At 44.3% G+C, this 22,709-nt stretch overlaps 1 protein-coding gene across 2 annotated transcripts in view; it reads right to left on the bottom strand.

The window, feature by feature from the left end:
- Nucleotides 1-1,902: 1,902 nt before the first annotated feature.
- The window catches only part of LOC106601890 (adenylate cyclase type 9), a 63,203-nt gene continuing 42,396 nt past the window's right edge, over nucleotides 1,903-22,709 (bottom strand). For both annotated transcript variants that reach the window (XM_045715638.1, XM_045715639.1), the window contains 9 exons: nucleotides 18,470-18,663; nucleotides 10,276-10,386; nucleotides 9,616-9,878; nucleotides 8,784-8,886; nucleotides 7,327-7,541; nucleotides 6,847-7,006; nucleotides 6,617-6,759; nucleotides 6,233-6,256; nucleotides 1,903-5,931 (listed from right to left, as the gene is read on the bottom strand). In XM_045715638.1, the coding sequence (XP_045571594.1) occupies nucleotides 4,113-5,931; nucleotides 6,233-6,256; nucleotides 6,617-6,759; nucleotides 6,847-7,006; nucleotides 7,327-7,541; nucleotides 8,784-8,886; nucleotides 9,616-9,878; nucleotides 10,276-10,386; nucleotides 18,470-18,663 (3,032 nt within the window). In that variant the 3' untranslated portion in view covers nucleotides 1,903-4,112. The remainder of the gene's footprint in view (nucleotides 5,932-6,232; nucleotides 6,257-6,616; nucleotides 6,760-6,846; nucleotides 7,007-7,326; nucleotides 7,542-8,783; nucleotides 8,887-9,615; nucleotides 9,879-10,275; nucleotides 10,387-18,469; nucleotides 18,664-22,709) is intronic.

The raw sequence follows: 22,709 nt of genomic DNA on the forward strand, positions 1-22,709 counted from the left end.
AATTCCTCCTTCGGCCGCCTCTCCTTCCAGTTCTCTGCTGCCAATGACTGGAACGAACTACAAAAATCTCTGAAACTGGAAACACTTATCTCCCTCACTAGCTTTAAGCACCAGCTGTCAGAGCAGCTCACAGATTACTGCACCTGTACATAGCCCATCTATAATTTAGCCCAAACAACTACCTCTTCCCCTACTGTATTTATTTATTTTGCTCCTTTGCACCCCATTATTTATATTTTGCACTTTCTTCCACTACAAATCTACCATTCTAGTGTTTTACTTGCTATATAGTATGTACTTCGCCACCATGGCCTTTTTTTGCCTTTACTACCTCCCTTATCTCACTTCATTTGCTCACATTGTATATAGACTTATTTTTCTACTGTATTATTGACTATATGTTTGTTTTACTCCATGTGTAACTCTGTGTTGTTGTATGTGTCAAACTGCTTTGCTTTATCTTGGCCAGGTCGCAATTGTGAATGAGAACTTGTTCTCAACTTGCCTACCTGGTTAAATAAAGGTGAAATAAAAAAAATAAAAAATTGTAATCAATGGAATTTGGGTAGGTTACAACAAGGGTTGCACGCTCATAATCAGCAAGAATACATTTGACAATTTGAAAACAATCCCGTTTGTAGATTAATGCACTTAAAATGGGCCTAACCCCATTCAAGCAATTCTACACAGTACAACAATATCCAGTCAAACAAAGCAAAACTACATTTTAGTTATTCCCTGTTTTTAAATGCACATCAGAACAAATAAGTGGCAGCTGTCTACCAAAAAGTGACAATGAACTGCAATATTGAGTTTCATACTCATATCAGTGATACTAAATGTTGGAAACAATTGCTCAGCAGGTTATGTAGTAGAAAAGGCACATGTCAAATTCATATAAAAAGTTAAAAGAACTTGGATGAGAAAAATATGTACACATGTAAAATAGCAAAAAAAAATGTGTATTCAAGGAGGTTTGAGAAACAAAATGTGGCAATCTTAATTAAATGATATCAGAGTTGATTTAGAGAGGATTTTCCTATGACTGAAAAGGCACTACTAGCAAACTCTTGCAGTACACACAAGGAACCTGTAGTAAAACAAATTATGGCACTACAAAAGACAAACTTAAGTGCTGAAAGTTGAAAGATGCACTTAAAACCCAAATGATTGCTGGGATATCCTGAGTATCTCCATCTTTACTCAAGTCTTTTACTATGAACATTTACTTTCCAAGTTATACTCCTAATTCAGAACGCTTTGATATTGTACCTTTGAGGTTTCAAAGTATGTCTGAGGTCACAAATAATATAGACATTTCCATCCCCAGTTTTTATGTAAGTAAAGTCATACCGTATCATTTTTTTAAAATCACGACATCTGTGATGGAAACAGGAAGTTTCGGTACAATTTTATAAATGCCGAAAGATAATTTGTTTGTTCGATGGGGTGGGATTTTTCTGTGTTGGTAATTTTTTTAATTAATTATGCGAGAAATGGCAGTGGAAACGCCTTTAAAGGTAAATATTCATATAATAATCATATCGAAGTAAACCTTGAGTCACGCGATGATAAGCAGTTTATTAGGCTACAGATGAAATAGGCCGAACTTATGATGGGTGATGAAAGTGCACAGTGATCTTGATGCTCCTTTCCAATAAATATCGAGGGTCTGATTCTGGTGACATGTTGATCGATGGTTGGCTGCCATTTGAAAAATACTCATTTTCTCGCTCTTATCCATAATAATCTCATTATGTAGACTAGCCTATCTGCACTGTATCTGTGAGCTGTTGGCAAGAGCGTATGTACCAAGACCAGAGTAGGCAAATAGGCTATTTTACCCAACTGTTTTTTTACAACAAAACTATTGGTAGAGTTGAAAATGCAATGGAAACACACTGAACTTTAGATTTTTATTTGGTACGTGAAAAAGTATATTTTGTGGAAAAATGCGCATATTTTCTTTATGCAGATTTTAGAATATTCGCATGAAAATCTGTCACCAATTGGATGGAAACCTAGTAGTACCATTACTTGTTTTGTTATTTTCCCCGAGCACCCAAGCCCTTTTACTAAAACAGAGAGAAAGTGACAGGGATGATTAGACTTGCAGTTGGAGGATATGCACTGTACAGTTTACCATACTCAATTCTCTCAAGAAAGGGTCTGATAAAACAACGCATACAGTACATGATATATATATACATATAAAAAGAAAACAACGAGATCTCAACTTCGACAAAACAAACACACAAAACAAATAGGAAAATATGTAGCACTGAACATGCACACTTCATATGTTTTATATGTTGCTTACATGGCGCATGTTAGAAACTTCCCTTATTATCCAGGATCTAATTTGGCAGGAATGCTGTAACAAGAGGAAGGAATCGGGTGCATTCCCCATTGCATGTATTTCTAAATAGCCGGACGGTAGAGTAACAGGAGTGGAGCGTGGCGATAGCAGATCAAGTCCTATTTGAAGGTCAATATACCAATAAACCATTCCGTTAAACTGGATCACTCAACATCTTAACTCAGGTCCGTCACAAGAGACTACTCAAGATTAGCCTGGTCCCGGATCGGTTTGTGCTCTTGCCTATTCCACATGATATGTACGTGACGCACATGTAACAATTTTAACAGATTGTTAACTGTATTGTAAGCAAACCAGCACGTTCAATAGAAACTTCCTATTAGGACGCCTACCTAGAGGGGTGCACTTCAAACCTCAACAACGGTAGCCTAACAACAGATTTCATTCCTGTAAAAGACTAGGAAGAGGTTATGGCACATGAACTAACCTGTGGTGCTAAAAGTTAGCTTTATAGACTTGCAGAGCTAATGTGCAGTTGAAGCTAATTAATGATATGTTAAAGAATTAGGGTCAAGTCCTAACTTGAACATTTTCACTTAGTCATGCATTGATGTCAATGGGAGACTTCGACTTAAAACAGACTTAAGTGGGAGTTAGGATTCAGCCCTAATTACTATTACCAAGGTCTAGTTGACGGCTTGAGGCTGGTAAGACAGAGGTCCTTACTTTTAACCAGGGCCGGGAGAAAAAATACCACATCAGCAAGAGGGATTTCATTATTTCTTGATCACACTCCCGACCTTCTTCCCACGCTTTCATCAGTTGCAGAATGACAACTTACAGCCACCTCTCCACATGAGGCCGTGGAAGGCAGTTATTACTGTAGTGTAGCGCACAGACACAAGCACACAGTCAAGCCTTCCGACTGATGTTGTAGATATTGTTGTGGGTTTGTCTGAGAGCGTTGTGCGAGGCCTGTGCTTTTCTTAGACAATTTAAAGTGATTCACTGTGAAAAGTCGACTCCATCTTGCTTCCCTTTATAACCCACCATTCACTCTTCACTGTGGCATTCCTTATTGCTCCGATTCTTGTAAACTCCTTAACTACAGTAATAAAAGCAATGTCATAGCTACACAGACCAAAGACAACTATAACAAACTGACAGAAACCAAGCTTTTGCCTTAAAATGTACATAAGGTTCACAGTTTTGTAGTGTAGAAGTCTTTCCCAGTTATCTTTTCCCTTTATGTTTCTTCCTCTTTCCTTGTTCAGATCAGCTTTGTCTACACATTATTTTGTGCTAAAGGCACTTAATCAAAAGACATAAAAAACAAGGGCAAAAAAAAAAGCCCAAACATACAACAACAAAAAAGACTAAAGATGTTAGTGAGAATCAAGTAGGAGGCTGGGTTCTATAGCAACATAAGTGCCCATCGTACTTTCCCCATCTTCTTATTCACTCTTACTGTGCCCACCAGATACATCGGTCGTGTTCAGTGGGCATGAACCGGAAGAAAACAGACGTAGTATCTGAACTTGTTCAATAAGAAATGCTCATTTTCGCTTACAGTTGCAAAAAGATTTACAAAGGTGTGCCCTAATGAGCACGAACCTGGAGAAGAATTGACAACAGAGGAGCCAGAAACTGGTGCCATTTAGGTGTTTCCTTCTGTATGCCTTCTCGTCACATATGCCTGTTCCATAATAAGCTTCAACTGGCAGGAATGCAAGAAAGGCCGTGCTTAAAGGGCTGAAGGCTAATGCAAAAAGCTATCGCAGACATAACAGTCTTAGAGTTTCGTTAGCTCGCCAATAATGTCATCATCGTCCTTCTCTTTCTCTTTTTCCACCTCCTTCCGTAAATCAGTAGCTGTGGCATTCTGAGGGGAGAGAGGCTGGAGGGAGGCAGGCACAACAGGTTTTGGTTGTTGGAGGACGTTTGTTGTAGGAGCTCCAGCTAGACTAGTGGTGGGCAGATTTGGTTGTTGGACGTTGGTTGAAGGAGTTTCACCTTTATTAGTGGTGGGCAGATTTGGTTGTTGGACTGTCAAAAGAGCTCCAGCTAGACTAGTGGTGGGCAGATTTGGTTGTTGGATGTTGGTTGAAGGAGCTTCACCTTTATTAGTGATGGGTAGATTTGGTTGTTGGACTGTCAAAAGAGCTCCAGCTAGACTAGTGGTGGGCAGATTTGGTTGTTGGACTGTCAAAAGAGCTCCAGTTAGACTAGTGGTGGGCAGATTTGGTTGTTGGACTGTCAAAAGAGCTCCAGTTAGACTAGTGGCAGGCAGATTTGTTTGTTGGACGTTGGTTGAAGGAGTTTCACCTTTATTAGTGATGGACAGATTTGGTTGTTTGACTTTCAAAGTATCTCCAGCTTGACTAGTGATAGGCAGGGAGGCTAGACCAAGGCAGGATGATGAGGAGGAGCGTCTGGCTGTGATGGTCTCTGTAGTAGTAGGGCTACAGTAGTATTGTTGCCGACTGTCTGGCCTATCTCCAGCCTCCACCACCCCCCTCTCAGGCCGCAGCAGACCCGTGGACACCCCAGAGCTGAGCGAGGGACCGGTGGTAGTGGGGACACCTGCCATGGAGCTAGGCACCATATTAGAGAGCTCATCTGTTGGCGAGCGCCCGATACTCCCATCCACCTGCACCCGGATCTCTGGCGAGACGGAGAGCAGGTACTGGGGCACGGGGGTGCCGCTGTCCGCACTCTTGGGGAACAGAAAGGTCTTCATTTGACCTTTGCCCTTGACGTTGACTGTGCCGCGGTAGTCGAAGTTGTAGTCCATGGCACTGAGGGCGCAGTAGCTCTCCTCGCTCACCTGCACGCGGCACTCCACGCCCGTGGTGTCCATGCGACTGGCGATGTTCACAGTGTCGCCCCAGATGTCGTAGAGCAGCTTAGTGGTGCCGATCACCCCTGCAGTCAAAGGGCCGTGGTTGAACCCGATGCGCAACTTGAACTTGAAGCCCAGCATGTTCTTGTTGAAGTCGTCCACCACGCGCATCATCTCCAGGGCGAAGTCAAACAGCGCCCGCAGGTGGCCGTGAGGGTGCGGTGCCTCGGCGCACTGCTGCGCATTCAGCCCAGCCGCCGCCATGTACGTGGCGCCGATGGTCTTGATCTTCTCGATGTTGTTGAAGGGCGGCTCGCGAAGCAGTTCGTCGAAGTCACCGATGAGCTCGTTGAGCACGCGGTAGCACTCCTTGCCGCCCTCGTAACTCTCCTCGTAGAACTCGCTAAAGTTAACGATACTGGCAAAAATCACGCCAACATTACCATGGTTTTTGGAGTAACTCTGAGTCACTTTGAGCTGCTCTGCCACGTGGATGGGGATGATGTTCCTAAGCAACCAATCGGCTTGGTCCCTCATGTTCTGGATCTTGATGCGGTGCTGGTCGGCCTCCACGTTGCCGTGGTAATGGAGGCGGTAGCTGACTTCGAACTCGCGGTTGAGGAACCAGACGAGCAGGAGGAGCAGAAAGAAGGCCACTCCCACCTCGGGGCCCAGCAGGTCCTGGAGGCGGGGCACGGGGTCAGCGGTGGGCTCAGACTGATCATGTACAACACTGCTGCGGTTACTGTTGTTGGTGGCGTCGCCAGACCTGGAGGAGAGAGAAAGGGAGGGAGAGATGGAGAGAGAAGGGGAAAGAGAGAGGAGGGAGAAACAAGGAAGGAGAGAAGGGAGGGATGGAGAGTTGGAGAATGAGGTAGGGAGGTAGAGATGGAGAGAAATGTAGGCAGGGAGGGAGAGAAGGAAGGAGGGATGAAGAAAAAGAGAGAGGGAAGGAGTTAAGGAAAGGTGGAGTGAGAGAGATATATTTATAATCTGAGAATACAGCATGGCCTTCCAGTGATACATTGTGAATGCATCATTAGTTGTATGGATAACTTCATTCTACTCACCAAAATAACATACTGTTGGCAGAACTGGAAGACAGAGGAGACAAAAACACAAGACACGGTCAGATGAGATTAATCGAGTCCACGACAAATTAAATTACACAGTGTCCGCACAAAGGAAAAGTCATACTAAATTATGACATTGTGGTAATATTGTATACAATATCCTATCAAACTTCAGTGAGTGCATTGGTAGTGGATTAAATGGGTAATATACAAATTTGAGGGTGGTTACATTTCTCCAGCCCCGTTCCTCAGTTGTTTACCAAAACAGTAACAGGGTGTTGTTATTGTTTGAACTGCAGATGCCCCTTTAAGGTCCTTTCCGACCAACAAAAAAGGGCCATAAATGTGTTAAAAAATAGAATCCATTATAACGTGTCTGACCTGCAGGGTGGGCTGAAGAGCAGGGCGAACAGCACCAGTCCCACCACGGTGGCCATGGCCGAGCGCATCCAGCAGCTCAGCTGGCAGAAGTTACAGTACTGGATGATGGCAATGATCACTGCACAGCAGGTGAGCATGGTGAACTGGGAGACACAGGAAGGAACAATCGTTAGCATTAGCAAACGCTGGAGGAAATTACCAGGGCAAATGAACAGAATAGACATGCTCACCTGTATGGAGAGGTGCATGTCACAGGTGACGTGTGAGAAGACGGACACAGCGGGCAGGGACACCAGCACGGCCCCTATCAAGTGACGGGGGACCCAGCCAGAGATGGCCCTCAGCAGGGTCCTAGTGCAGCTCATCACGCTGTCCAGGTAGAAGGCCATCCTGGGAGAGGAAGAGAGGAGGTTAGCTCAGAGAGGGCTGATAGACAGTACGTGTACAGTAATCCAACCCCATTGAAAAACAGGCTAATGGCCTCCCCTTTTCCCCATCTTCAAACCTCACCCCACTTAGTTCTCTCCCTTCCTTTACCATTCTCCCCCTCTTCCTCTCCTCCCCAGTTCCAACCCACACGTCATATCCCTCTCCCCACCCCCTTTCCCCTCTTCTCCCTCCTCCTTCCATCCCTCCCAACTTCTTCCCCCTTTTTCCTCCTCCTCCCCATCCCTCTCTCCACCTCTCCTTCTCTCCCTCAACCGTCTTACCGTATAGACAGCACCAGCGCCAGGGCCTCCAGCAGGGCAGCCACGGCAACCAAGGTGAGGGCCGGGGCAGGCAGGGGGGCCCCAGGGAGAGAGAGCAGGGGCCGGAGGAGGCAGGCCAGGGAGAGGGCCAGGAACACTGAGCAGCACAGGACCATGTCCAGGAAAGAGCTGAAGGTAGGGCTGGCAAAGGTCTGTACTGCCGCCTGGGTCTCCACCTGGAGACGGGAGGGAATAGATACTTTGTTATTTTTCAACGGAAATGGATTGATTTGCTGTCACAATAGCCAACCTCATACACACACAAAGACACACAAGGCTGAGAGCAGCACAGCGTTAGCCGCCGTTAAGTGCCTTACTAAAGGCATAATGGCAATGAATGGTACCTGGGTCCGGTTGCAGAGTGTAAAGAGATAAAGAGCGGGAGGGTTTGGAAAGGGTAAAAGAGAGAGAGCAAAGGTTGCGGGAGAGAATAGAGAAGCATGGAAGTCTTAAAAAAACATTAATAAAATTGTCTCATTGTGATTAAGTACCGTAATTTCCGGACTATTGAGCGCACCTGAATATAAGACACTGAATTTTAAGAAAATAATTATTTTGAACATAAATAAGCCGCGCATGTCTATAAGCCGCAGGTGCCTACCAGTACATTGAAACAAATGAACTTTACACAGGCTTTAACGAAACACGGCTTGTAACAAAAATAAATAGGCTTTAACGAAACACGGCTTGTAACAAAAATAAATAGGCTTTAACGAAACACGGCTTGTAACAAAAATAAATAGGCTTTAACGAAGCACGGCTTGTAACAAAAATAAATAGGCTTTAACGAAACACGGCTTGTAACAAAAAATAAAACATTTGCAGTAAACAGTAGACTACCAAGAAAGTCATTGGTCACTATCTTCCTCCTCCTGTGCACTGAAACCACTGAAGTCATCTCCTTTCAAAAAAATATGAAAGCGGGAAAAATCCATATTTTAGCCGCGTCATTGTTTAAGCCGCGAGGTTCAAAGCGTGGGAAAAAAGTTGCGGCTTATAGTCCGGAAATTACAGTAATAAATAAGTATGAAACTGAACAAAACATTATCCAGACGTGAAGTTGAACATGCAGTTCCCCCACTGTACCAGCAGAGAGCATCACAAGCTAAGAGGACATCCCTATTGATGTCCTGCAGTGATTTCCCTGTCTTTGCCGCAGTCCTGACAGGCCATACATAGTGCAGTGCTTACAGGTTACTCAGGGAACACACACGCATACACACACAGAGAGCTAGATAGACAGGGTGAAACGGATAGGGAGTCAGTGCGACAGACAAGAAAAGACAGACCAGGTCTAGTCTAGTAGACAGAGAGGAATTGGGACATCTGAAAGACAGATAAGAGGAATACAGATAGAGACAGACAGACAGACACATACAGACAGAGAGACAGAGTAACAGACAGAGAGGGATACACACCTCTTCCTGGTAGCTAGTCCTGTAGGCAGACTCCAGGGTTCTGTCCAGGAAGGTGTGGCTCAGCTTGTTGATGGGAGGCTTGAAAAAGTAGTCCTTCATCAGACTGGGAGATGGACAGATCAACAGACGTCAGTCAGTCAGTATAGAGAAGACAGACTTGGCGGGGAGAGAGTTACACCAACCTATCATACCACCAGGGCTGTCCGTGTTCATAAGGCACCAAACATTTTGTAATGGAAAATGAAAATGAGCTTTTCTTACTGGACAACTCCAGATAGTCCATCAACTATATCATGTCTGTTTTCTTCCATTTGGTGCCGAATGAACATGACCCAGGGGCTTATTCAGTGGGCAGAAGCATAAGGATCACTACAAACAAAATACCGCAGTGAGTGTTCTATATAGGATTGCAAAATTCCAGTAACTTTCTCAAAACATTAAAAAAAAATTATATATATATTTTTTTTTTATCCCAGTTGGAGAATTCCCAGAATCAGTGGGAATAAGCAGGAAATCCAGATCCTCCAACCCAGATTTCTATAAAACTGGAGATTTTAGGGAAAGGAAGGGAATTTCTGTAACACTAGTTCTATAAAGCACATTGTAAATAGACACACTGTACCAAAACATACATTGACATCACGTGAAATATACGTGTGGGTCTGCTTCTTACATAACAGTTCTGCCTTCAGCGTTCAGAATCTTATCCTTTGATTCCCTTAGCGTGGTCTCAGATCTATTAGTGCTGTCCAGCCAACTCCCCAAAAAGCTCCCCCACATCCATCAAGCCCGGTTCCAGATCAGTTTGTGTAACATCCATCCATCCCCTCACCTGTCCTCTTTGATAACATCCACAAAGTGAGCGTCGCTCCTCTCTCTGAAGTTCTTGGAGCGCAGGGGGATGAGAGCAGAGTGGTCCATCCCCATCCCCATGGCCCCTCCACCCCACTTCTTCTCCTTCTCCTGAAGCATCTCACACAGGGACGTTTGGCTGTTGGTCAGGGGCTCCTCCAGCCTGGGGCTCAGCAGACCGTTCAGGGCCTTAGGGCTGCGGCCTACGGGGCCCTGGGAGGGACATTTGAGAGATGAGGTGTCCTGGTGGAGTTAATAGGAGAGAGGCTAGTGAGAAGCTGTGTGTTTGTGCTTGTGCGTGTGCGTGTGTATGTGTGCGTGCTGAAACAGAAAGAGGAGAGTGAGAAGTGTTAGACCTGAGGTCTTGGATAAGAGTGATTAGTGACTTAGTCAGTGAAGCCAATGAATCAAGATATTTCCGTTTGGCTAGGTTCTATAAAGTGATGTCAGGCTTGTTCTTGTCACGTCATTCCATCATGTATAGTATGGCGATATAAATATGACTTCAGAAATAAAATAACACTAAGCCTGATTGGATGAACTGGGGTTGGATTTAAGTGAAGTCAGGTTGGGATGAGTAAAGGTCACGGCCAGGTTCAAAGGTCAAACATTCACTAGAGTGAGGTAAGGTGAGGCAAACCTTGCTGCTATTGGTCGTGTGATCGTCATGGCAACCGTTCTGCACCGTGCCCTTCTCCAGAACCTGATCCTCCTTTGGAACTACAGCCGCACTGCAGGAGATACAGGGAGACTGGAGAGAGAGAGAAGGAGAGGTATTTGTCTATTTATATCATTTACAGTTTCTTCAATCCTAGTATTGACAAATTCTCATACTGTAGTTTACTCTTGTGTTGTGTGGTTAGTATGCTTAGCCTAAGTATTGATTGGGTGCATCAACCACACACGCACACAAACACAAAACAGTTTTATTTTTCTTAATTCACAAATATGCAAACATATTTTCACTGTTTAATAGGTATTTATTTTCCAGGGCTTGTACTCTGCTAGCTTAGGTCTTAATACCACAAACACAGATATTCTTAACAATACCAAAGTCTTGACATAATAATTATTCTAGAAACATGGTGTCATAGATACTCAATGTCCTCCAGGCTATAGGGAAATGTAACTTCCATCATTCAAACATAAAAACATAAAACAGGGTAGTGACTCGGGAGGATTGATCATATGGCATAAACTGACCTTTCACTACAGCAGATCAAAAAGGGTAACATCCACATTTGGTTCAAACTCAACAAAGCACAATCCTTACTAACAATGATATATATAAAGTCAGCAAAACAAGAAACGTCCCTTTTTCAGGACCCTGTCTTTCAAAGATAATTCGTAAAAATCCAAATAACGTCACAGATCTTCGTTGTAAAGGGTTTAAACACTGTTTCCCATGCTTGTTCAATGAACCATAAACAATTAATGAACATGCACCTGTGGAACGATCGTTAAGACACTAACAGCTTACAGACAGTAGGTTATGAAAACGTAGGAGAGGCCTTTCTACTGACTCTGAAAAACACCAAAAGAAAGATGCCCAGGGTCCCTGCTCATCTGCGTGAACGTGCCTTAGGCATGCTGCATGGAGACATGAGGACTGCAGATGTGGCCAGGGCAATAAATTGCAATGTCTGTACTGTGAGACGCCTAAGACAGCGCTACAGGGAGACAGGATGGACAGCTGATCGTCCTCGCAGTGGCAGACCACGTGTAACAACACCTGCACAGGATCGGTACATCCGAACATCACACCTGCGGGACAGGTACAGGATGGCAACAACAACTGCCCGTTACACCAGGAACGCACAATCGCTCCATCAGTGCTCAGACTGTCCGCAATAGGCTGAGAGAGGCTGGACTGAGGGCTTGTAGGCCTGTTGTAAGGCAGGTCCTCACCAGACATCACCGGCAACAATGTCACCTATGGGCACAAACCCACCATCGCTGGACCAGACTGGACTGGCAAAAAGTGCTCTTCACTGACAAGTCGCAGTTTTGTCTCACCAGGGGTGATGGTCGGATTCGCATTTATCGTCGAAGGAATGAGCGTTACACCGAGGCCTGTACTCTGGAGCGGGATCGATTTCGAGGTGGAGGGTATGTCATGGTCTGGGGCGGTGTGTCACAGTATCATCGGACTGAGCTTGTTGTCATTGCAGGCAATCGCAACGCTGTGCGTTACAGGGAAGACATCCTCCTCCCTCATGTGGTACCCTTCCTGTAGGCTCATCCTGACATGACCCTCCAGTATGACAATGCCACCAGCCATACTGCTTGTTCTGTGCGTGATTTCCTGCAAGACAGGAATGTCAGTGTTCTGCCATGGCCAGCGAAGAGCCCGGATCTCAATCCCATTGAGCACGTCTGGGACCTGTTGGATCGGAGGGTGAGGGCTAGGGCCATTCCCCCCAGAAATGTCCGGGAACTTGCAGGTGCCTTGGTGGAAGAGTGGGGTAACATCTCACAGCAAGAACTGGCAAATCTGGTGCAGTCCGTGAGTAGGAGATGCACTGCAGTACTTAACGCAGCTGGTGGCCACACCAGATACTGACTGTTACATTTGATTTTGACCCCCCCTTTGTTCAGGGATACATTATTCAATTTCTGTTAGTCACATGTCTGTGGAACTTGTTCAGTTTATGTCTGTTGTTGAATCTTGTTATGTCCGTACAAATATTTACACATGTTAAGTTGTTGTCAGTGAGAGGACGTTTCTTTTTTTGCTGAGTTTATATATATATATATATATATATATATATATATATATATATATATACAATACCAGTCAAAAGACACACCTACTAATTCAAGGGTTTTTCTTTATTTTAACTATGTTCTACATTATAGAATAATAGTGAAGACATCAAAACTATGAAATAACACATCTGGAATAATGTAGTAAGCAAACAAAAAGTGTTTAACAAATCAAAATATATTTTTGCACACTCTTGACATTCTCTCAACCAGCTTCATGAGGTAGTCACCTGGAATGCATTTCAATTAACAGGTGTGCTTTTTTAATTAATTAGTGGAATTTATTTCCTTCTTAATGCATTTGAGCCAATCAGTTGTGTTGTGACAAGGTAGGGGTGGTATACAGAAGATACCCCTATTTGGTAAAAGACCAAGACCATATTATGGCAAGAACAACTCAAATAAGCAATTTCTGAGGCGGGTAACTCTAATGAACTTATCCTCTGCAGCAGAGGTAACTCTGGTCTCCCATTCCTGTGGCGGTCCTCATGAGAGCCAGTTTCATCATAGCCCTTGATGGTTTTTGTGACTGCACTTGAAGAAAATTTCAAAGTCCTTGAAATCTTCCGCACTGACTGACCTTCATGTCTTAAATCATGTCAGTTAAGAACAAATTCTTATTTACAGTGATGGCCTACCAGGGAACAGTGGGTTAACTGCCTTGTTCAGGGGCAGAACAACAGATTTTTACCTTGTCAGCTCGGGGATTCGATCCAGCAACCTTTCCGTTACTGGCCCAACATGCTAACCACTAGGCTACCTGTCGTCCCTACTAAAGGACACCAATAAGAAGAAGAGACTTGCTTGGGCTAAGAAACACGAACAATGGACAGAATGCCAGTGGAAATCTGTCCTTTGGTTTTTGGTTCCAACCTCTGTGTCTTTGTGAGACGCAGAGTAGGTGAACGGATGATCTCCGAATGTGTGGTTCCCACCGTGAAGCATGGAGGAGGAGGTGTGATGGTGCTTTGCTTGTGACACTGTCAGTGATTTATTTAGAATTCAAGGTACACTTAACCAGCATGGCTACCACAGCATTCGGCAGCGATACGCCATCCCATCTGGTTTGCGCTTAGTGGGACTATAATTTGTTTTTCAACAGGACAATGACCCAACACACATCCAGGCTGTGTAAGGGCTATTTGACCAAGAAGGAGATTGATGGAGTGCTGCATCAGATGACCTGGCCTCCACAAATCCCCCGACCTCAACCCAACTGAGATGGTTTGGGATGAGTTGGATTGCAGAGTGAAGGAAAATCAACCAACAAGTGCTCAGCATATGTGGGAACTCCTTGTGTGTGTGTGTGTGTGTGTGTGTGTGTGTGTGTGTGTGTGTGTGTGTGTGTGTGTGTGTGTGTGTGAGAGAGAGAGAGAGAGAGCCAATGAAGTGAGGGTTTGTGCCAGTGAAATGTGTGTGAGTGAGTGTGAGAGGGAGAGAGAGAGCCAACGAAGTGAGGGTTTGTACCAGTAAAATGTGTGTGAGTGAGTGTGAGAGGGAGAGAGAGCCAACGAAGTGAGGGTTTGTACCAGTGAAATGTGTGTGAGTGAGTGTGAGAGGGAGAGAGAGCCAACGTAGTGAGGGTTTGTACCAGTGAAATGTGTGTGAGTGAGTGTGAGAGGGAGAGAGAGAGCCAACGAAGTGAGGGTTTGTACCAGTGAAGTGTGTGTGAGTGAGTGTGAGAGGGAGAGAGAGAGCCAACGAAGTGAGGTTTTGTACCAGTGAAGTGTGTGTGAGTGAGTGTGAGAGGGAGAGAGAGAGCCAACGAAGTGAGGGTTTGTGCCAGTGAAGTGTGTGTGAGTGAGTGTGAGAGGGAGAGAGAGAGCCAACGAAGTGAGGGTTTGTACCAGTGAAGTGTGTGTGAGTGAGTGTGAGAGGGAGAGAGAGAGCCAACGAAGTGAGGGTTTGTACCAGTGAAGTGTGTGAGCCCATGTGAAGGGCTTTCTAACGTCTCTCCATGTGTGTTACCTCATGTAATGCCAAGGATGCAGCAGTTTGTCCGCCAAACTCCTCTCCTCTCCCCTCTTCACTTCTCCTCTCATCCTTCTCATCTGTCTTTCCCTAACGAGACCCCCACGACAAGCACTGGCAGATGTAGTGGTGGTACGGGAGGATTATAGTGGAACTGTGGGGGCTAATTGCTATCTATAAAGCATGTGTGTGTGCATACTGTATGACTGAGGAGTAGTGAATACTGGATATAGGTGTAGCAGCAGAGTAAATATACAGTACATTCGGAAAGTATTCAGACCCCTTGACTTTTTCCACATTTTGTTATGTTCCAGCCTTGTTCTAAAATGGATTAAATAGTTTTTTCCCTGATCAATACCCCATAATGACAAAGCAAAAACAGGTTTCTAGAATATATCACATTTACATAAGTATTCAGACCCTTTATTCAGTACTTTGCTAAAGCACCTTTAGCAGTGAATACAGCCTGGAGTCTTCTTGGATATGACGCTACAAGATTGCCACACCATTACTTGGGGAGTTTCTCCCATTCTTCTCTGCTGATCCTCTCAAGCTCTGTCAGGTTGGATTGAGAGCCGAACCCACTCCTGCGTTAACTTGGCTGTGTGCTTAGCGTCGTTGTGCTGTTGGATGGTGAACCTTCGACCCAGTCTGAGGTCCTGAGCACTCTGGAGCAGGTTTTCATCAAGGATCTCTCTGTATAATGCTCCGTTCATCTTTCCCTCGATTGTGACTAGTCTCCCAGTCCCTGCCGCTGAAAAACATCCCCACAGCATGATGCTGCCACCACCATAGGGACGGTGCCAGGTTTCCTCCAGACGTGACGCTTGGCATTCAGGCCAAATAGTTCAATCTTTACTTTATCAGACCAGAGAATCTTGTTTCTTATGGTCTGAGAGTCCTTTAGGTGCCTTTTGGCAAACTCCAAGTGGCTGTCATGTACCTTTTACTGAGGAGTGGCTTCCGTCTGGCCACTCTACCATAAAGGCCTGATTGGTGGAGTGCTGCAGAGATGGTTGTCCTTCTGAAAGGTTCTCTCATCTCCACAGTGGAACTCTGGAGCTCTGTCAGAGAGACCATCGGGTTCTTGGTCACCTCCCCAACCAAGGCCGTTCTCCTCCGATTGCTCAGTTTGGTTGGGCGGCCAGCTCTAGGAAGAGTCTTGGTGGTTCCAAACTTCTTCCATTTAAGAATGATGGAGGCCACTGTGTTCTTGGGGACCTTCAATGCTGCAGAAATGTTTTGGAGGCTGTGCCTCAACACAATCCTGTCTCTGAGCTCTACGGACAATTCCTTCAACTTCATGGCTTGGTTTTTGCTCTGACATGCTCTGTCAACTGTGGGACCTTTATATAGACAGGTGTGTGCCTTTCCAAATCATGTCCAATCAATTAAATTTACCACAGGTGGACTCCAATCAAGTTGTAGAAACATCTCAAGGATGATCAATGGAAACAGGATGCACCTGAGCTCAATTTCGAGTCTCATAGCAATAGGTCTGAATATTTACGTAAATGCGATCAGTTTTTAATTTTTAATACATTTGCAAAAAATTCTAAAAACATGTTTTCACTTTGTTATTGTGTGGTATTGTATGTAGATTGATGAGGAACATGTTTTATTTAATCCATTTTAGAATAAGGATGTAACGTAACAAAATGTGGGGAAAAAAATCAAGGGGTCTGAATACTTTCCGAATGCACTGTATCTTGTCTCTATATTGAGCCTCATTACTCCATCATGACACTAAACCCACCATGGGGACCAAATCCGATTTATACTAATGTCAACACATTCATGGGCTGTATTCAGAGTAGGCTTGCTGATCTAGGATCAGATTTGCCTTTTAGATCATAATGAATAAGACGATATGGACAGGGGTGACCTGATCCTAGGTCAACACTCCTACACTTCACAAGTAACAGTAAGGGAATAGAGAATTGTCTCTGTTGGTGAATATTACATTATATGCGTTGTGGATAAGCAAGGGTCAGCCACATGTACAGTTGAAGTCGGAAGTTTACATACACTTAGGTTGGAGTCATTAAAACTCGTTTTTCAACAACTCCACAAATTTCTTGTTAACAAACTATAGTTTTGGCAAGTCGGTTAGGACATCTACTTTGTGCATGACACAAGTAATTTTTCCAACAATTATTTACAGAAAGATTATTTCACTTATAATTCACTGTATCACAATTCCAGTGGGTCAGAAGTTCACATACAAAAAGTTGACTGTGCCTTTAAACAGCTTGGAAAATTCCAGAAAATGATGTCCTGGCTTTAGAAGCTTCTGATAGGCTAATTGACATCATTTGAGTCAATTGGAGGTGTACCTGTGGATGTATTTCAAGGCCTATCTTCAAACTCAGTGACTCTTTGCTTGACATCATGGGAAAATCAAAATAAATCAGCCAAGAACTCATAAAAAAATGGTAGACCTCCACAAGTCTGATTCATCCTTGGGAGCAATTTCCAAATGTCTGAAGGTACCACATTCATCTGCACAAACAATAGTACACAAGTATAAACACCATGGGACCACGCAGCCGTCATACCGTGGTCCCGTGTGGCTCAGTTGGTAGAGCATGGTGTTTGCAACGCCAGGGTTATGGGTTTGATTCCCACGGGGGACCAGTACGGGAAAAAAATGTATGAAATGTATGCATTCACTACTGTAAGTCGCTCCGGATAAGAGCGTCTGCTAAAATGACTAAAATGTAAATGTAATACCGCTCAGGAAAGAGACGTGTTCTGTCTCCTAGAGATGAATGTACTTTGGTGCGTAGAAGTGCAAATCAATCCCAGAACAACAGCAAAGGACCTTGTGAAGATGCTGAAGAAAACAGGTACAAAAGTATCTATATCCACAGTAAAACGAGTCCTATATCGACATAACCTGAAAGGCCGCTCAGCAAGGAAGAAGACACTGCTCCAAAACCGCCATAAAAAAGCCAGACTACGGTTTACAACTGCACATGGGGACGAAGATCGTACTTTTTGGAGAAATGTCCTCTGGTCTGATGAAACAAAAATATAACTGTTTGGCCATAATGACCATCGTTATGTTTGGAGGAAAAAGGGGGAGGCTTGCATCATGTGGGGGTGCTTTGCTGCAGGAGGGACTTGTGCACTTCACAAAATAGATGGCATCATGAGGATGGAAAATTATGTGGATATATTGAAGCAACATCTCAAGACATCAGTCAGGAAGTTAAAGCTTGGTCGCAAATGGGTCTTCCAAATGGACAATGACCCCAAGCATACCTCCAAAGTTGTGGCAAAATGGCTTAAGGACAACAAAGTCAAGGTATTGGAGTGGCCATCACAAAGCCCTGACCTCAATCCCATAGAAAATTTGTGGGCAGAACTGAAAAAGTGTGTGCGAGCAAGGAGGCCTACAAACCTGACTCAGTTACACCAGCTCTGTCAGGAGGAATGGGCCAAAATTCACCCAACTTATTGTGGGAAGCTTGTGGAAGGCTACCCGAAACGTTTGACACAAGTTAAACAATTTAAAGGCAATGCTACCAAATACTAATTGAGTGTATGTAAACTTCTGACCCACTGGGAATGTGATGAAAGAAATAAAAGCAGAAATAAATCCTTATCTCTACTATTATTCGTACATTTCACATTCTTAAAATAAAGTGGTGATCCTAACTGACCTAAGACAGGGAATTTTTACTAGGATTAAATGTCAGAAATTGTGAAAAACTGAGTTTAAACGTATAAGGTGTATGTAAACTTCCGACTTCAACTGTAGATATCTTGTTAAGTTAGGGCCCTGTGTTTTATGCAATTATGTAACATGCTTGGGTTTTAACCTTAATTTAAACTTTGATTCACTTTTTAGGTCAAATGGTCCAACTCCATACTCAAACACAGGGCCCTACAATTATGTTCTGAAGACATGTCTACTGAGCTGAACATTTGTTACACTATGACCATTTTCTAAATGAAGTCGAAGTACAGTATGTTATTACATCCAAAGAATATGTCTATCCAAGTTACACAGTAGAAAAACACCAAAGAGGGGAATGAGCACACACATGACCCCCATCTCCCCTTTACCCTGCAGAATACCATGTCCTCACCATGGCCCTGTCGGGAGCCTCTCCCTGGGGTAGGCCGCAGGCTGAGGGGGCTCTGGGGGGTCCATCTGGGGTGTGGGCACGGGGTGTGGGACAGTGGGTGTCCCCCCCAGGCTCCAGGCCAACCAGGCCCAGCTGGGAACAGCTACAGTGGCACGGCTCCACCTTCCTCCCTGAGATCAGGTAGGTCTTCAATCCTGAAGGAGACAGAACACAGAGATAGATGTCAGTGACAGAGACTCTTATCAACACACATGCGGCAAAAGGTAGAAGAAAAGTGCCTTTTATGTGAAGAGAATGTATGCATGTGTGTGCTTTAGAACGATCCTGACGCCTCAGAACAGTTGGGTAGGCTGTTTGGCAGCTGCTGTTAGTATGTGTTGTGCTCTTCCTCTGAGTTGTGCAAGCAAGTAGAGCAGAAACTGGCCACCAAGGGCGTCATGCACCCCAAAACCTGAGGGGGCACAAAGTAAGTGAGGATGGCTGGGGGGGTGGTAAGCGAAATGTAATTTTTCAAATACCTGAAACAGCTTTTCATCTAGAGCAATAACCACTATGTAAAATTCTATGTCAAAAATATGTACACTACTGTTCAAAAGTTTGGGGTCACTTAGAAATGTCCTTGTTTTTGAAAGAAAAACAATTTTTTGGTCCATTAAAATAACATCAAATTGATCAGAAATACAGTGTAGACTTTGTTAATGTTGTAAATGACTATTGTAGCTGGAAATGTCAGATTTTTTATGGAACATCTATATAGGCGTACAGAGGCCCATTATCAGCAACCATCACTCCTGTGTTCAAATGGCACGTTATGTTAGCTAATCCAAGTTGATCATTTTAAAAGGCTAAATGAGCATTAGATAAGCCTTTTGCAATTATGTTAGCACAGCTGAAAACTGTTGTTCAATTTAAAGAAGCCATAAAACTGGCCTTCTTTAGACTAGTTGAGTATCTGGAACATCAGCATTTGTGGGTTCAATTACAGGCTCAAAATGGCCAGAAACAAAGAACTTACTTCTGAAACTCGTCAGTCTATTCTTGTTCTGAGAAATGAAGGCTATTCCATGCGAGAAATTGCCAAGAAACTGAAGAATCTCGTACAATGCTGTGTACCAGTCCCTTCACAGAACAGCGCAAACTGGCTCTAACCAGTATAGAAAGAGTGGGAGGTCCCGGTGCACAACATAGCAAGAGGACAAATACATTAGAGTGTCTAGTTTGAGAAACAGACGCCTCACAAGTCCACAACTGGCAGCTTCATTAAATAGTACTCGCAAAACACCTGTCTCAACATCAACAGTAAAGAGGCGACTCCGGGATGCTGGCCTTCTAGGCAGAGTTCCTCTGTCCAGTGTCTGTGTTCTTTTGCCCATCTTAATATTTTATTTTTATTGGCCAGTCTGAGATATGGCTTTTTCTTTGCAACTCTGCCTAGAAGGCCAGCATCCCGGAGTCGCCTCTTCACTGTTGACGTTGAGACTGGTGTTTTGTGGGTACTATTTAATGAAGCTGCCAGTTGAGGACTTCTGAGGCGTCTGTTTCTCAAACTAGACACTCTAATGTACTTGTCTTCTTGTTCAGCTGTGCACCGGGGCCTCCCACTCTTTCTATATAAAGGTGAGATAGATATCGATTTTGAGACATGACATATACACTGAACAAAAATATAAACGCAACATGTAAAGCGTTGGTCCCATGTTTCTTGAGCTGAAATAAAATATCCCAAAAGTTTTCCATACTCACAAAAAGCTGATTTCTTTCAAATTGTGTACACATTTGTTTACATCCCTGTTAATGATTATGTGAAAGATGGCGCTGGAAGAAATGGCAGCCATTTTACGGGTGCCTAACCAATTGTGCTATTATGTGTTTTTTTTCACGTTATTTGTAACTTATTTCGTACATAATGTTTCTGCCACCGTATCTTACGGCAAAAAATAGCTTCTGGATATCAGGACAGCGATCACTCACCTCGGATTAGACAAAGATTTTTTCTTCAACAAGCAGGACGCACAGGATGCACAGGATGTACATGTAACACATGACAAGGCCAACATCCCCGTCATTGGCAAGAGAAAGAGACGCAGGTATAGAGGACACAGGGTTGGGGTGGCCCGTAAGGATCCGCCGACAGCGATTGGGAAATCTGCCCTTACCATCAATATTACTTGCCAATGTACAATCATTGGACTATAAATTAGACGAGGTACGATCACGAATATCCTACCAACGTGACATCAAAACTGTAATATCTTATGTTTCACCGAATCGTGGCTGAATGACGAAATGGAAAACTTTCAGCTGGCGGGATATACGCTGCACCGGCTAGATAGAACAGCACACTCCGGTAGGACAAGGGGAGGCGGTCTGTGTATATTTATGAACAACAGCTGGTGCACGAAATCTAAGGAAGTCTCAAGATTTTCCTCATTTTTATCAGCACGTTAAATGCGCAACCAGAGGAAAAAAAATTCTAGATCACCTTTACTCCACACACAGAGACGCATACAAAGCTCTCCCTCGCCCTCCATTTGGCAAATCTGACCATAATTCTATTTTCCTGATTCCTGCTTACAAGCAAAAATTAAAGCAGGAAACACCAGTGACTAGATCAATAAAAAAAGTGGTCAGATGAAGCAGATGCTAAGCTACAGGACTGTTTTGCTAGCATAGACTGGAATATGTTCAGGGATTCTTCCGATGGCATGGAGGAGTACACCACATCAGTCACTGGCTTTATCAATAAGTGCATCAAGGACGTCATCCCCACAGTGACTGTACGTACATACCCCAACCAGAAGCCATGGATTACAGGTAACATCCGCACTGAGCTAAAGGGTAGAGTGGCCACTTTCAAGGTGCGGGACTCTAGCCCGGAAGCTTATAAGAAATCCTGCTATGCCCTCCGACGAACCATCAAACAGGCAAAGCGCCAATACAGGACTAAGATTGAATCGTACCACACCGGCTCCAACGCTCGTCGGATGTGGCAGGGCCTGAAAACTATTACAGACTACAAAAGGAAGCACAGTCGCGAGCTGCCCAGTGACATGAGCCTACCAGACGAGCTAAATCACTTCTATGTTCGCTTCGAGGCAAGCAACACTGAGGCATGCATGAGAGCATCAGCTGTTCTGGACGACTGTGTGATCACGGTCTCCACAGCCGACATGAGTAAGACTTTTAAACAGGTCAACATTCACAAGGCCGCTGGGCCAGACGGATTACCAGGACTTGTGCTCCGGGCATGTGCTGACCAACTGGCAGGTGTCTTCACTGACATTTTCAACATGTCCCTGATTGAGTCTGTAATACCAACATGCTTCAAGCAGACCACCCTAGTCCCTGTGTCCAAGAACACTAAGGTAACCTGCCTAAATGACTACCAACCCGTAGCACTCACGTCCGTAGCCATGAAGTGCTTTGAAAAGCTGGTAATGGCTCACATTAACACCATTATCCCAGATACCCTAGACCCACTCCAATTTACATACCGCAGATGTCTCAAGTTTTTAGGGAGTGTGCAATTGACATGCTGACTGCAGGAATGTCCACCAGAGCTGTTGCCAGAGAATTGAATGTTCATTTCTCTATGATAAGCCGCCTCCAACGTTGTTGTAGAGAATTTTGCAGTACATCCAACCGGCATCACAACCGCAGACCACGGGTAACCACACCAGCCCAGAACCTCCACATCCACCTTCTTCACCTGCGGGATCATTTGAGACCAGCCACCTGGACAGCTGATGAAACTGTGGGATTGCACAACTTTAGAATTTCTGCAAAAATTGTCAGAAATCGTCTTAGGGAAGCTTCTATGCGTGCTCGTTGTCCGTCCAGTCTTAACCTAACTGCAGTTCAGCATCGTAACCGACTTCAGTGGACAAATGCTCACCTCCGATGGCCACTGGCATGCTGGAAAGTGTGCTCTTCATGAATCCTAGTTTGCTGATGTCAACGTTGTGAACAGAGTGCCCCATGGTGGCGGTGGGGTTATGATATGTGTTGCATAAGCTACAGACAACGAACACAATTGCATTTCTGCAATTTGAATGCACAGAGATACCATGAAGATATCCTGAGGCCCATTTTCATGCCATTCATCCACCACCATAACCTGATGTTTCAGCACGATAATGCACAGTCCCATGTCACAAGGATCTGTACACAAAAATGACCCAGACATGTCCCCCATTGAGCCTGTTTGGGATGCTCTGGATGGACGTGTACGACAGCGTGT

This window comes from Salmo salar, chromosome ssa03 (genome assembly GCF_905237065.1).
Source record: "Salmo salar chromosome ssa03, Ssal_v3.1, whole genome shotgun sequence".
NCBI classification, from domain to species: Eukaryota; Metazoa; Chordata; class Actinopteri; order Salmoniformes; family Salmonidae; genus Salmo; species Salmo salar.